The 14,542-nt window shown below is 39.6% G+C and overlaps 1 protein-coding gene across 3 annotated transcripts in view; it reads left to right on the forward strand.

Moving 5' to 3' along the window:
- plekhg5b (pleckstrin homology domain containing, family G (with RhoGef domain) member 5b) overlaps nt 1–14,542 on the forward strand; it is a 64,182-nt gene that overhangs the window by 36,247 nt on the left and 13,393 nt on the right. For 2 of the 3 annotated variants that reach the window (XM_087781211.1, XM_087781213.1), the window contains 6 exons: nt 1,736–1,871; nt 1,935–2,034; nt 2,095–2,155; nt 3,093–3,184; nt 3,250–3,386; nt 5,048–5,202. In XM_087781211.1, coding sequence (XP_087637337.1) covers nt 1,736–1,871; nt 1,935–2,034; nt 2,095–2,155; nt 3,093–3,184; nt 3,250–3,386; nt 5,048–5,202 — 681 coding nt within the window. Of the gene's footprint in view, nt 1–171; nt 244–1,735; nt 1,872–1,934; nt 2,035–2,094; nt 2,156–3,092; nt 3,185–3,249; nt 3,387–5,047; nt 5,203–14,542 lie in introns of those variants that run through there. The other variant, XM_087781212.1, reaches the window with a different exon arrangement.

Consider the following 14,542-nt stretch of genomic DNA (forward strand, 5'->3'; position numbering starts at 1 on the left):
ATTAGTGAGGGGGGGGGGGGGGGTGGTCTTCTTCTCTTTTTCATCCACGATCTCCTCCCCCCTTTCTCCTCCCGCCGGCCTCTCCAATCTGAGATTATACCTGGCTAGACGTTGAAGGTGGATTATTGAGGGTCAGAGCGGCGAGGAGACCGGTCGGATGCTCTCGAGGGTTGGCGGGTCGTGGATATGGAGGCGGCAGGCGGCAGCGAGGGAGACCCCTGCTCCCCTCTGGACTATATCACGGTAACAGGAGGAGGGGGGAGGTTCGGATCAGAGTTGTTTAGCTGCAGTTATGTCTGTTGCATGTCGGCTGGACTTCTGAGTCCGAGGACCACCACAGAGCTCTGCAGAAGTGAACTGGTTTAAGTGGTTTTATTTATGACGAGGGTCTGTTTCTGCCTCAAATATCGTTAATATTCTATATTGGTTCGAATCCCAATTTTGTTTCGATTATTTTTAATGTTTTTTAGATAAGAAAAACTTTAAAAATGCAATAAATATTTATGAAAATGTATGTATTTTTTCAGATGCATTTGTGGATATATAATAATATATTTAACCCTTGTGTTATCTCAGGGTCAAGGTGACCCGGAGGCCCCGAAAACGAATGTGTATGTTGTATCCCTTGCGTGTGCCTTTGGGTCACCTTGACCCTGAGATAACGCAATGTAATTAAACTACTTACTTATTTTTTCTAATAAATAGTGTGGTGCATTTAGAGTTCATCTTGTTAAATAACTTTTTATAAATTGTATATTATTGCATTTATCCTTAAATATAAATAAATAATTACTTTACAGTTATGTTTTTTGTGGCTAAAGTGTTGTTAATATAATTAAAATATATTATTTTTCTATCGATAAATACTTTATTAATCACACAAACATACATGTAAGCATCAGTTTAAGAAACATAGCAAAAGAAATACACAAATACAATATTGTGAAATGAAAAATACAGAAAATTGTGCAATATAATAATAATAATAATAATAATAAAATGTCCAAATTTAGACATAAAAAAATGAATAGCAACAAGATAAAATATATTTAAATAGATATTAAATATGAACTGTCAAAATATGTTGCAATAATTGTCATTCAATAGGGAAAATAAATATAAATATATTAATATAAATATCTCTCTAGAATGACATATTGTTTCGCTGCATTCTGGAATAAATAAAACAAAGTAGTAGTTTTTTTGTAGTTTCATTTTTCTTTTGACAGTAATTGTGTGTACGAAGCTCCGAGATAACGGATCTAAATCCCTGGTCAGTCAGTCTGAGGTCAGGACGAGTTAAAATGATACCGAGCTGTTGTTTGACGTACAGTATTATTGGTGTGACACACAAAGACAGGAAGTGCACGAGCTTGGCTCTCTATTGTATTTCATTATACACTTCAACTTCCTGGTGCAGGGGCCCCCAGGTCCCGGAGCCCCCCGGTGTGTCTCTGCCCCGGCTTGTGGGGTCAGATCTGTCTGGTCCTTAATCCCGTGGCCTTCTGCCGCCCGTCGCCTCCCGCCCGCCGCCAGGAAGTGACTGACCTGCGGTCTGTTTCGCCCGCCAGCGCCGTTTTAGATTATACGAGCGTGAGCTGACCGCGGATCAGCGCTCGAGGTGCAAAAAACTGGGAGTTCAGGTCAATTAAGCGACAGATGGTCGGTTGAATGCGGGGAATGTGCGTCGCCGCCCTGGTGGTTGGTTCCTGCTAACGTTTTGTGGTGTCTCCAGGTTTGCCATCACCCCGACTGTCTGGACCTCAACAACAAGAACCCGCTGCACCTGTGTGAGTCATGTGACTCGCGCCGCCACTCGGAGAGGAACATGCACTTTGACCGGCACCCGCGATTCGACTTGCAACCCCAAGGTAGATCCCACCGTCGGGTCGGGTGGCAGGTCCGTCCTCACCCTCTTTTTCTCCCCCCCGCAGCCCCCATCCTGTCTCGCAACGTGTCCACCCGCTCCTGCCCCCCCCTCACCGGACCCCCCTCAGACCTGGAGGAGGAGGACGAGGGCGGCAGCGACCGCGGGTCAGTGTTTCCTCACGACCTCCCTCACGAAGTTCCCTTTTTTAAACTTCTTTCTTTCAGGGAGCGTAAGACTGGAGGCATGAAGCTGGTGAAGAAGAAGCCGCGGAGACGACACACGGACGTGAGTCGCGTCCTTGTTTACTTCCCCGAAGACGGTGTTTACACGTCTGGCGTGACCCGGAATCAAACCCGCTTTCTAAATATTTCCCTTGAGAAGCGTGTTCATGACGCACCTGTGGAGCTACTGCACGTGAACTCACCGTCAGACCAGATCGTTCCCTAAAACATATTTACTCGGGGAACACGGTGTATACAAGTAAGGGACCGTCAGACAATTAAAAGTCTGAATATGACGGGAAAACAATGCGATAAATTAAATAGTTACCTAAAAAGTCGAATATCTTAAAATACTTTATTTAATTGATTTTTTTCTGATACAAACGCCCTTTTAAATATTCTTTTATATTCATTAAGAGGAAGAAAAATACTGATTTTTTTTTTATCAGCATAGAAAATCAGACTTTGAATTTGAAAAAACATCAAATTCCCAGCATTGTTGTATTTTTTGCAATCATTTAAAAATAACTGTATTAAAGGATTTAGTGTAAAATTTAACGTGTAAAAAAAACATGCACAAATTAAATGTAAAAATGTGAATTTAAATAAATTCAGTGTAGGAAATTCAGTATAATTAAGAAATTCTTGTGATTTTTGTTTTTTTAATTTATTAATTATCTTGTGTCGTCGCAGTATAAACTGACAACATGGATCGATTGCTTCTCCTTGAATTATTTAATTTTACATTTTTAAATGTTTTTTTTACATAGAATTTTTAAACTTAAATTTGTACACAGAATTTATTCATATATTCAAGAGAAAAAATAGCAGTGCTAGTATTGGTGAAGTTTTATCACATTAAAAAATAGGACAAATAAAAGAAAATCCGATACACAGCACATTTGGAGTTGAACTTGTTATAAATACTGAAAATAAACCCAAAACAAATATATTTTCTAAGTGATTTTTCGCTAACACAGCCTCTCTGCTGCCCCCTACAGGACCCCAGCAAGGAGTGCTTCAGCCTCAAGTTCGACCTGAGTGTGGACATCAACACGGAGATAGTTCCTGCCGTGAAGAAGAAGACCCTGAGGTCGGTCTCTCCATCGCTCAGGTGTGGCTTCGGTCGAACTCACCTGCCTCTGTCGCCCCCTACAGGGAGGTTCTGGGACCGGTGTTTGAGAGGAACGGCATCGAGCTGTCGCGGGTGGACCTGTTCCTGGACCAGTCCAACACGCCGCTGTCGCTCAACTTTGAGGCGTATCGTTTTGGAGGACACTATCTCAAGGTCAAAGGTGAACCCGGTTCTTAATTTATAGATGATGGTCATAATGTTACGGTTCATTTAGCTTCCTTCTCACGCCACCGCCGTTAAGTGGTCATAATGTTTCACTCGACTCATCGGCCGGAACCACGGGAAGAACGCGATCCTTGAACTTCCTGTTCAGGTCCGGTCTTAACCCGATCCGTCCGCCTCATGGAGACCGGCATCAGTCGGCCGCCGCCGCCGCCGTGCTCTTTAGCAACGCGCTGACACGGAGACCGGGTCTCTGAGTGGAAACTGGAACTGTGCCGCGGCAACACTTGTCGCCGCCGGACCGTCAAAGGTCCATTCAGGCCCGGGAATAGAAGACCCGCTGCCGGGGCTAATTGGTTTTCTATCGAGGCGGTCGCCGTGACGACTCGGTTACAGTCCTGAACGGCTGCTCGGTCACATGACCCGAGAGACGGGAAGTTCCGGACTACTACGTTTCAATTTGACCATGCTAGCTCCCCCGCTGTGCTAGCATGTAAACATTAGCTTTAGCTAATCGTTAGCACTTCACATACGTTAGCTAAAAGTCACTAATGTTTTGTTAGTTCTTCTGTTTTCAACTTGATTAGCTTGTTAGCATTTAGCTCTTTTTTTAGCCTCTGAAATTGCTCAACAATTCAAGCTATTTTATAAAAATCAATTGGCTACACCTTTAATAAAAGTTAGCTACATTAGCTACAACTTATCCTCCATCTTGAATGATCCTTTCAGATGTGTTTAAATCTGTTATCGTTAGCATAGATGCACGTTGCTAGCTATTTTTAGCATGTTACCTCTTCCCAGTAGCTTTCTTGAACACACAAAATCAATTTTTTATGCGTGTTTGCAATGCATTTTTTAAATACAAATATTATGTAAAGGTCTAATTCAAGTCTGTGCCATATAGTTCATTTTTATGACATTATTACTAGTTTTTATTTATGACACAGTGGATATGAAAGATGAAGTTTGCCATCAGACTTTTGAATATACATTTCTAACACTGCATTTTATCAGCATTAAAAAAAAAAAGGCTATAAATTTGAAAATAATCAAATTCCTCGCACTGTTGTGTTTATAACATTCAATTTTTTTAATTGGATGTATTAGATTTAGTTTTAAATTCAACGTGTGAAAAGAAAATCAATGTTAAGAAAAACAATTCATGCACAAATTAAATGTAAATATGAATAAATTCAGTGTAAAGAAAACTGACTACATGGATCGATTTCTTCTCCTTGTTCAGATGTTAAAACTGATTTATTTTAAGTTTACATTTTTTTTATTTTTTACAATAAATTGTTTACACTAAATATCTAGTGACATTTAATTGTTACACATTTAATTTTAGACACAATGTATCCATGCATTAAAGGGAATAAAATATAAGTGCCAGAAATGGTGATGATTTTTGAAAATCTGGTTTTAATGCTGTAATAATTCAGTGTTAGACAATAATATTCATTCTCTTATGTCCAGTCTCAACTACTACTACAATTTCTGCTACAGTTTCCTTCATATTATGCCATCATTTCAGGTTATTCTGGGTCACGTTGGCATGTGTTTGGTTTGTTGTTGCTTCACCAGTTAGATTTAAACATGACGACGATCATTGGAACCAAAACTTTTGACTCATAATTGCATCTATGTTTGTGTGTCAAGCCCGGCCCGGCGACGAGCTGAAGGTGGAGCAGGGGGTGAAGGACCTGCGCTCGCTCAGCCTGCCCAACATGAAGCCCTCGGGGAGTCCATACATCCTCACCCCGGACCGGCCAGAACACGGGTCCCTCGGTCGCAGGGAAAGTCCCGATCCACTGGTGAGTCCGGAGACCACTTTCTCTTCTCACGGGTTTGATATCAAGAGAGATCTGTAGCGGTAAATATTGTTGTTCATTTTGGCCTCTAGAGGGCGATCAAGGCTGATCAACAATCTGGGGAACATATCAGATCTTTTTTTTTACAGAATTAATCTGCTGACATTTTTAAAACAAAGTCACTGTTAGTGTCTACAGACACACATGTGTGTTTACTATCTAGTATCTGTTCCCCCTGTGCGGTTGTTATTGTGGGTTTTTACTCTGCACAGCGTCACTTTCGCCATCAGTCCACACGGGGGCGCTGCTTCCTGCGGTGACTGTAAAAGGTGTTGATCATTTCAATGCTAAATAGTTCCACACTTCCTTATTTAATGGCTCGTTTTACGGCCTTTTAGTTTCACCTGTGACGTCAAGATCAGCAGGAAACTTGGATTTAACTTTATTTATTACAGTTGGTGATGCAGTTAACAAGCTAGTATGTTGTATTATTGATTGTAAGAAGTCTTATTATTGTTGTTATTATTATTATCAGGCTTTTCCTTGATTTTCTGGAACTCCTGTTGTGTTATCAGTGTTATCTTGACCTTTAAAGTATATACTTTATTGAATATTGTTTTGATTGTTCAAGAGCTTTGTAACCCTTGTCTGGAAAAGCGCTATACAAATAACAATTACTTACTTACTTACTTAATAATATAGTTTTTTATTTAATAGTTTTTATTTTGACAATATTAATTAATTTATTATTGATATGTCTTTGACATTTGTTGTATTTAATGTAGTTGAAAACGTTATTGAACCTATTGAAGTCATGATTTTTAACGAGGATGTTCACATATTAACTCGCCCCCGATGAGCTGAGCTAAAGGACTTCGAGCGACATTTCCCGTCAAGTCCTCGCTCAGAGGCGAGACTCGCCCCGGACGCCCTCGTGGAAGCTTGTTAAAGTCCGTTTCTACTTTTGTCCTCCAGCGCGACGGCTCTTGTGGTTCGACCCCATTTTTAGAGAAGTTGTTTATAGACCCCCGTCTCACATGGGCTCTCCGGGGGTCGCCATGACGACGGCTCCTGTTAGGACACATGCCTCGCTCTTTACTAGAGGTCGGACGGTTTTACGGTCGGTCGTCCTCGCCCGAAAACTCCTGGACCGGATTTTCGCCGCCGCTTTGATTCAGTCTAAAATCTTACCTCAGACTTCCATTTATGGAAGAAGAAAACAAACGCACGAACTCCGACCTGTTGCGTTAGTTTTACTGTTTTATTAAATCAAACCTGATCACACCAGACTTTGAGCTTTACTGCCGTAATAAAGCCTCACTTTCAGTTCCAGAGAAAACGGTCCCTGAGAACTGCTGCGACGCGACTTTTTCATCCAGACTTGACAGAAACCATAGTCTGGCAGCAAAACATCCTGAGGGTGAACCCGGGGGAGTCGTTGGAGTGAGTCATTGACTCGCGGACGAGTTACTTGTAAACCAGTGCATTTATAATAATTGACGTTTCGTTTCATAGGATTTCCCGTTTATACTGTTCACATACTTTTATGAGTTTGAGCCTCTTCACGACACGGAGTCAAACACGGTAGCGCAGGATTCTCAGTAAGAGTGGTGAAATATCCCTTTTGAACACACACGTCCAACGCTGTTGTGATGAGTTCACTGAGAGGGAGTGAGCTGTGACAGGGTGTGCATTGAGTTGGAAAGTGAGTCTGAAAGTTATTTTAATATCCGTCAGAACACTGGTCGTTCAGTGTCCTGTCACATGTTTCAGTCGATACATCTTAACCCTTGTGTTGTCTCAGGGTCAAGGTGACCCCAAGGCCTGAAAACAAATGTGTTTTCTGGTATCCCTTGTCAACGACCTCACCCCACCCCCTGGCTTCCATAAATACATTTGCAGTGGTGGAGGTTTATCTTGAAACGGAGCCAACACAAGGGATACCACAAACACATTTTTTTTCCAGGCCTTCGGGTCACCCTGACCCAGAGATAACACAAGGTTTACAGGAAAACTAGTTTAATTTACCACAGGAGCTACAAAAAATTAGAAACTCAATTCTCGACAACAATTTAAGTCCTGGATAGATTTTTATGATGTAAAAAAATGTAACGTCATTTTTAAAATTGTATTCTTCATGTCTAATTAGAGTCAACACTATATAAACTGACAAAGTCATCGTCATCAAAGGGTTAAAGAAACTCATAACTCAACGCTTTTTCCATTGTAGTATTAAATCTTACTTCCTCAATTTCCTCACGCTTTTTCTGTCCCGTCATAAAGTTATTTGCTCTAGAACAAAAAGCAGGTGATTCAATAGGTTGTGAGCGGGAACTTCAGATCGAGTGTTACGTTGCGTTTACTGGAACAAAATCTAAATTTAGCTTCAGGTTCATACTTCATACTGTACGACAGGTGCGGTTATTAATAGCCACGAATGACTGTTGTTTTAATTTAACTCGTATCATTTTCACAATTTGAAAACATGGTGTGAATGTCACAGTTTCCGCAGAGAAATAATTGAAATCCTTCCGATGACTGAGGACGAGAGGATACAGTGACTCCAGCATCTTTTAAAGCTGATGTTTGGACATATTTTGGTTTGAAAACAAATGAAAGCAGTTACGACTTCGTCAAGAGTCGTGTGGTCTGTAAATTCTACAACACCAGAGTCAAGTACTCGACAATACTACACATATATACTTGTTACTACACTATCAACATATATCATATTGCTGCCTCTGTATGATACATATTGTATCTCCGGATTGTTGCAGATAAAAACGCCTACTTTTAATTATGTTTTTTATTTACAATTGAAATATTTAGAGCATTTGTTCATTTTTGTATTTCAATTAACCTTCCGGCCACTAGATGGCAGCAGTCATTATTTCCTCCGGAGCTATATGAACAATAAAAACCCTCCGAGATCCTGGTGATTACTGAGGACGAGAGGATACAGTGGACACCCATTAGCTTTTAAAGCTTATGTTTGGACATATTTTGGTTTGAATGTCGTCTGTAAATTCTGCAAGTCAAATACTCGACAATACTACACATATATACTTGTTAGTACATTATCATGATATATCGCAATGAATCGTTGACCCTGTATCGTGAGGGATTCTAACCATTATACACCCCTAGTGAAGACTTTAGGTCCCACACTGATGACAAAGTATAACAATTGTGTTTACGTTTTGTGTTTCATAGAAACTAAAATGAAACGAAACCGAGCAAACAATCTTATCGTGATATTAGATAATGAGGCTAATAACTAACTTGACACGAATATAAAGCACATTCTTTTATTATCTCCTCAACCTCATAGTCCACATTTGACTTTTTGAAGTGTTGGACTTTGGTTGACGGTCGATCAAAGGCTTGGTTTTGATTTATATCAAGCATGTCGGCGGCAATAAAAGTTTGGATAAGCTCAATAATTATGAGCCAAAGTTCCTCTTCGGGAAGCTTGTTATATATATCTGCTCTTATAACACTTGGTGTAATGGTTGCTTCCCCAGTACACAAGTGTGGATGTGGCTGTGATTGTCCTTCACAGTGTCCACTGTTGTCCCGTCACCTCCGGTAATGAGGCCACTTTGAACAGTCGCTACAGTTTGTTAATGAGGCGACAAGTATCAGCGATGATCACTGCTTTCACGCCGTCGCGTCGTTCAGTGGCTTATCTTCGCCACGACATTCCTTTCGAGAGTTTGAATGTATCGGCATGATTCTTCCCTGGAGATAAAACATATCACTTATCGGCTCAATCGCTGACACAGGTTTTGTAGATATTAATTTAAAGTGATACACGGCGATAGAAAACTGATGAATTGAGATGAAAGTTAATAACTAATTTAAATAATTAGCCATGATTCATTTAATTAGTTTTTTGTGAATTTAAGTTATTTTATGTGAAAGAAATAAGTGTTGTAGACGATCAATGAATTAATTACCGATTAAATGTTATTATATATTAATGAGAAATAAGAATAAACATTTCAGTATATATATACTTTTTTGTTTTATTTGGTTCTGTAGGTACGTCTGTATTAACCCTTGTGTTATCCCAGGGTCAAAGTGACCCCAAAAATGTGTTTGTGGTATCCCTTGGGTTGTTAAGGTGATGGACCTTCCTGGCTTCCATGAATACAATTGCAGTGGTGGAGGTCGTTCACCTTCTTGACCCAGAGACAACACAGGCCTCGGGCCTTTGGGTCACCTTGACCCAGACATAAAGGAAGGTTTTCATTCACTTGTATGATTTAGTTGATGTTAGGAACTAGCAACATAAAAAAACAACAACAAGTGGTTTAATTTATTATAATTATTTTTTATTTTATAAAGTCATGCGATATGAGCTCCTTGGCAGAGGTATGTGAGGTCTCGGTGCTATTCTAAAGAACAATAGTTTTATTTAACATTCAGTTAACACTTTGAATCATTCTCTGTAGTTTAAAAGTATCAAGAGTTTAGTAAAACTATATTTAAATCTAATGTCTGGTGTCAGAGGAACCAAAAACACTTGCTGGTGTTGTCGGGGGAAACCTCTGGACGACCCTCGGGGGGGGGGGGAAACCTTTGTTCCCCACTGACTTAATTTAGCCTGACTTTAGACTGACTATCTGGCCTCCGTGTGTTGTGGGCGGAGCCTCGGGCTGCAGATGCTTGAGGAGTCTGGAGGTGACACACCTTGTGAGCGACCGTTGATCAGATCAGCCTCACACTCGCCCGGCATGGACTCCTCTTGACACCCGGATCTACTTTACCTTAAAAAGAACAGCAAAAACAAGGGGAAAATGGTACGTTTCCACCGCCTGACGTCCTGGCGCAGCTGGGACCTGCTGCACGAGGACCTGGTCATCCCTGAGACTCACATCCTGGAGCCCACGTCGCCCTCTGACTTTCAGGTGAGAGCGGGACGGAAGCCCAAGTCAGGTTTGGGTCTTTATGTTTCACTTTTGTTGTCCTTACTTTATGTATAATATCTCAGAATCATCAGGTTCCGCGTTGATGCTTTGTCGTTGTCTGCAGTGGTCAGCACCTTAAGAATCCATAACTTTCCAATGCACTTCATGACCTGTGGGTGGTCATAAAGTTATGGCTGATCTGTATTGTGATTGACAGCGTGATTTTGAAAGTTGAATCACATGATCATGTTTGAATAGAATCTCTTTATCGACAAGGTCGACTACATCGAACAATAAAATACAAAAAAAGGAAATTAATAATTTAATATTAATTTTATTTAATTACAAAATAAATATATGAGTAAATCTCTTTTAAAAAGAACACAAGGATTAATAAATAAAATGGTAAAATAATTTATACCAAAAAAAAAACATTAATCTACAGAAAACATTTGTTAGTTTATTTTTTACATTGTGCAAACATTTTTTACTTTTATTTTGTGCTAGAATATGAGCTACATTCATGTGGTAAAATGTTCCATCTAAGTATCCATTTAACAAGTATAATATTGTCACCAAATATTAATATTAGTTAAAGGATTTGTCAACAACTTGGTGAAACTATTTCCTAGCCAGTTAGCAGCATTAGCATCTCTGAACGCTAATACTATTTCATAGCCAGTTAGCAACATTATCATCTCTGAACGCTAATACTATTTCAGAGCCAGTTAGCAGCATTAGCATCTCTGAACGCTAATACTATTTCAGAGCCAGTTAGCAGCATTAGCATCTCTGAACGCTAATACTATTTCATAGCCAGTTAGCAACATTATCATCTCTGAACGCTAATACTATTTCATAGCCAGTTAGCAACATTATCATCTCTGAACGCTAATACTATTTCATAGCCAGTTAGCAGAATTAGCATCTCTGAACGCTAATATTATCTGCTAATAGCCGCTACTTATTGTCAGTTTAAACCATTTCCTGGTCAATTATTTAGTGTTTACTTTATTGTTTTACTGCTTTCTATTCTCAAATGAATGATTTTTTTTAGTGCAAGATTTTCTATTTTTCTCCTTCCCTGTTGATTTTCCTTCCCATTGTTTTTGGCTGAAGCTTGTTGTGGTCTTCGGTGGTCCGACCCGCCTTAAAACGTGCCGCGGGAGGAGGAGGTCCTTCTCGTTTCCGTGTTCGGACCCGTGACCGTCGGTCGGTGCTGGGTTTCCCATCGTTAATCAACTCTCCTGATCAAGAGACTTGTTATCAGGAACATAAAGGCAGTACCACTCAGGGGGTCGTCCTCCCGTTTTCATACAAATCCTCCCATTTATAGATTTTCCCGATTCCAGGCCAAGGTTAACACCACAAGCAGCGCGTGATAAGATAGCAGCATGATATCATTAACTCCAGCGGACACTCAGAGTCTCTGCCTCGGTCGCGGGTTCGACACGAAAACATAGTTGAAGGAAACAATAGTAAAGTTAAATTATTTGTGATTTAAAGTAGAAACTCAAATAATCAAAGTTCAGAATCACAGTTTCATCATCTTTCAAATGTTGTTAAGATGTTGGAACAGTTGATCAACTTCCTGTCTGTGTTTTTTTTTGAATGCAAGTGTGATTTATTATGAAGCCAGTTGTGTAATCCTTCTCTTCCTGGAGAAGCTGTTCCAGACCGTGACTGTAAATGTACTCGAGAGTGAAAACAAAAGAAGAATTTCCTGCCTCGTCGTTTGTGTTTTTCGTCAGAAGTGAGCGGCGCAGCATTTGTTTTTTTTATGGTTATGGTATGACGAGACCCTCGCTATTATGATGTTTATTATGATAAAAATCGAATACTTTTTTTTAGCATTTGCTTTAGCTCCGTTAGCTCTAAAGCTACGAATATACTTCAGATAAACTTCATCAGATCTTGTCGATAGGAAAAGGTTCACATGCTGAAGAAATACATAGTTTGTGTAATAAAACTATGGAATGACTGTAGGGTCATTTTATTGAATGTTATTTATTACTCATTCAACTCTTAACATAACCAGATTTATGGTTGTTGCTATTTTGTCGTTTTAGTTTGTTTCTGTATCACAGAATACTTTTAAAAGTAATTTATTTGACATCAAATTTATATGTGAATATGTGTTTTTTTATTAATGTCGCAGCGTAACTAAACTTATTTTCTACACATGCTGGAGGAATTAATAGTTTATGTTATAAAATGTAACCATATAATGACTGTAGAATGTTATTTATTACTTACTTTTAGTTGTTGCCTTCGTCCCTCAAAATCCTTAAAAAAAACTAAATATTTTCATGTGGTATTTATATTTCAAATTAAGGTTTTTATTAATAACACAACACCTGACACTGGATTACTATGACAACATAATTTTTCTGTTTTGTCCTGGTTTCTATTTAATTTTTCTATCCTTCATATGAAGACTCTTTTTTTAATGTATTTTTCCAAGTCTTTCTTTTGGAAATCATGGCATATAATGTAGTTAGCATGTGGGTTAGCATGTCATTCATTCCTCATCTTATTAGACTTTATTATTCTGGTTATTATATGTTAATCTTTGTATCTTTTATTTGTGGCATTTCCTCTGATCTATATTCTTTATATTTGCACTTTGTTCTTTTATTTGGACTTTGTTCTTGTTCTTGTTTTTATGATACTATCGTCTGCTATAAACTGGAAACCCAATTTCCCCGAAGTCTACAGTACAACTTTCTATAGACGCTGAATAAAAACAAATAGTTTGTTTACGATAAAACGTAACTAGAGTTTGTTATTGTTATGATTTGAACGTGACCTCTCTTGTCAGATCGTACACGGCTTCAGACGATGTCTATGAATCAGTCGAAAGTCAGTCTAAACATGGTCATTGTCTCACATAAATCAGCTCCGGTACCATTTTTAGAGAAGTGGTCTGAAAAAGTCAGTATCCACCCCCCCCTCCGACTGCCCCCCCTCTTTCCTGCTCCGCTGAAAAAGGCCGGATCCTGACGGTTGCTATGACTTCACTCCTTGTAACGCGAGCAGCTCGAGCGCCCGAGTCTGGACGAGTCCTCTCAGCTGGAAACTCTCTGGATGGAGGGATATTTGGGGGTCGTCCGGTGGTGACGCCGACGGTTGTGGGGATTTTATGCTCGACTACATCCAGACCCGTGAACCTGACTTGAGGATTAGGATGGTTTTTCTTTCTCTTGACACGTCGCTGGCGTCCATGGTGAGCTTCACCGTCTTCAGACTTTTACCGTTTTAATCTGCGGCGCTTTTAGTTTTCTGTCCTGATCTCGACATGCATGTAAGTTTCCTGCTTCAGCTGCTTCTGTGTCTTAGTTACATTGATTTTAATACAGTTTTAACAGTTTTATGGCATGTTTGCCTGAGGCTTCTAGGAGATTAAATCAATTGTAGCAGAAATAAATCATTGAAATTAAACTTTTAACAAGTGTAGACGGGTAAAGAAACATTGTTTTTATTTCCTCAAGATCAAAATTCCCGTGTTCTTGACCAACTTTTGGGAAATTCCCCCCAAAAAATCCAGATTACTTAGTTTTACTTTTTGTTTCTGCTCGTTTCCTGGTGTAAACGTGTGCGCTCATCCATCACACCATTTCTATCTTCTTCTTCCTCCTCTCTCTCTCTCCCTCTCTCTTCTAAAAAAATAAAACTATTAGACTGATCATGTAGATAATGTTTCTAAAGGCGACTACATTCTGTTAATCTATATATAATCAGATTGTTTTGTCTTTTGGTGACTTTTGTCCCTCAAAATAATAAAAACATATATATATTTGAAGAAAATGTTATTTATACGTTTAATATTTATGCATTTTTATGTTTAATATATTTATATGTTACATCTTTTAAATACAATTACACAAGTAATGTCATAACTGAAATGTTTTGGGGTTTTTTTTTTTTCTTTCTTTTTCTTTTACTTTTTTTGTTCTCTAAGTCTTTGTTTTGGCTCAACAGTCGAGGTACATAACGTGGCCCCTTGAGAAATGTAACCTTCGACCCCCCCGTGTAAGCATGTTAGCACCACATATATTTGCCATAAGTACACCTCACAGCGGGGGGGCTTCCTAAAAGAATTTGATTGGAATTGTCGGTCGGTTTCAGCCTCGACCTCCTGGAATGTTTGGTTCCCTGTCACCGGTGTTTGATGGTCGCTGACCCCCCGCCGCTGGATTCCTCGCAACGCTCGAAACAAGTGCTTCCTCAGATACAGAGTGTGTTTGTTTGCTCTGCTGCGACTCGTAAAGTGGAGGGTCGCTGACGGGGGAACAATAGATGAGGGGGGGGGGTGTTATGGTCGTGATGTAATGAGCGTTCCCTCTTAGGAAGCGCTTCCTGTTTGGACCATGTTAGCCGTGACGTCGGGGATGTTTACTTCCTGTCTTACGTCTTCTGTCTCCGCTGCA

This window comes from Callionymus lyra, chromosome 19 (genome assembly GCF_982586985.1).
Source record: "Callionymus lyra chromosome 19, fCalLyr1.hap1.1, whole genome shotgun sequence".
In the NCBI taxonomy this organism is placed as follows: Eukaryota; Metazoa; Chordata; class Actinopteri; order Syngnathiformes; family Callionymidae; genus Callionymus; species Callionymus lyra.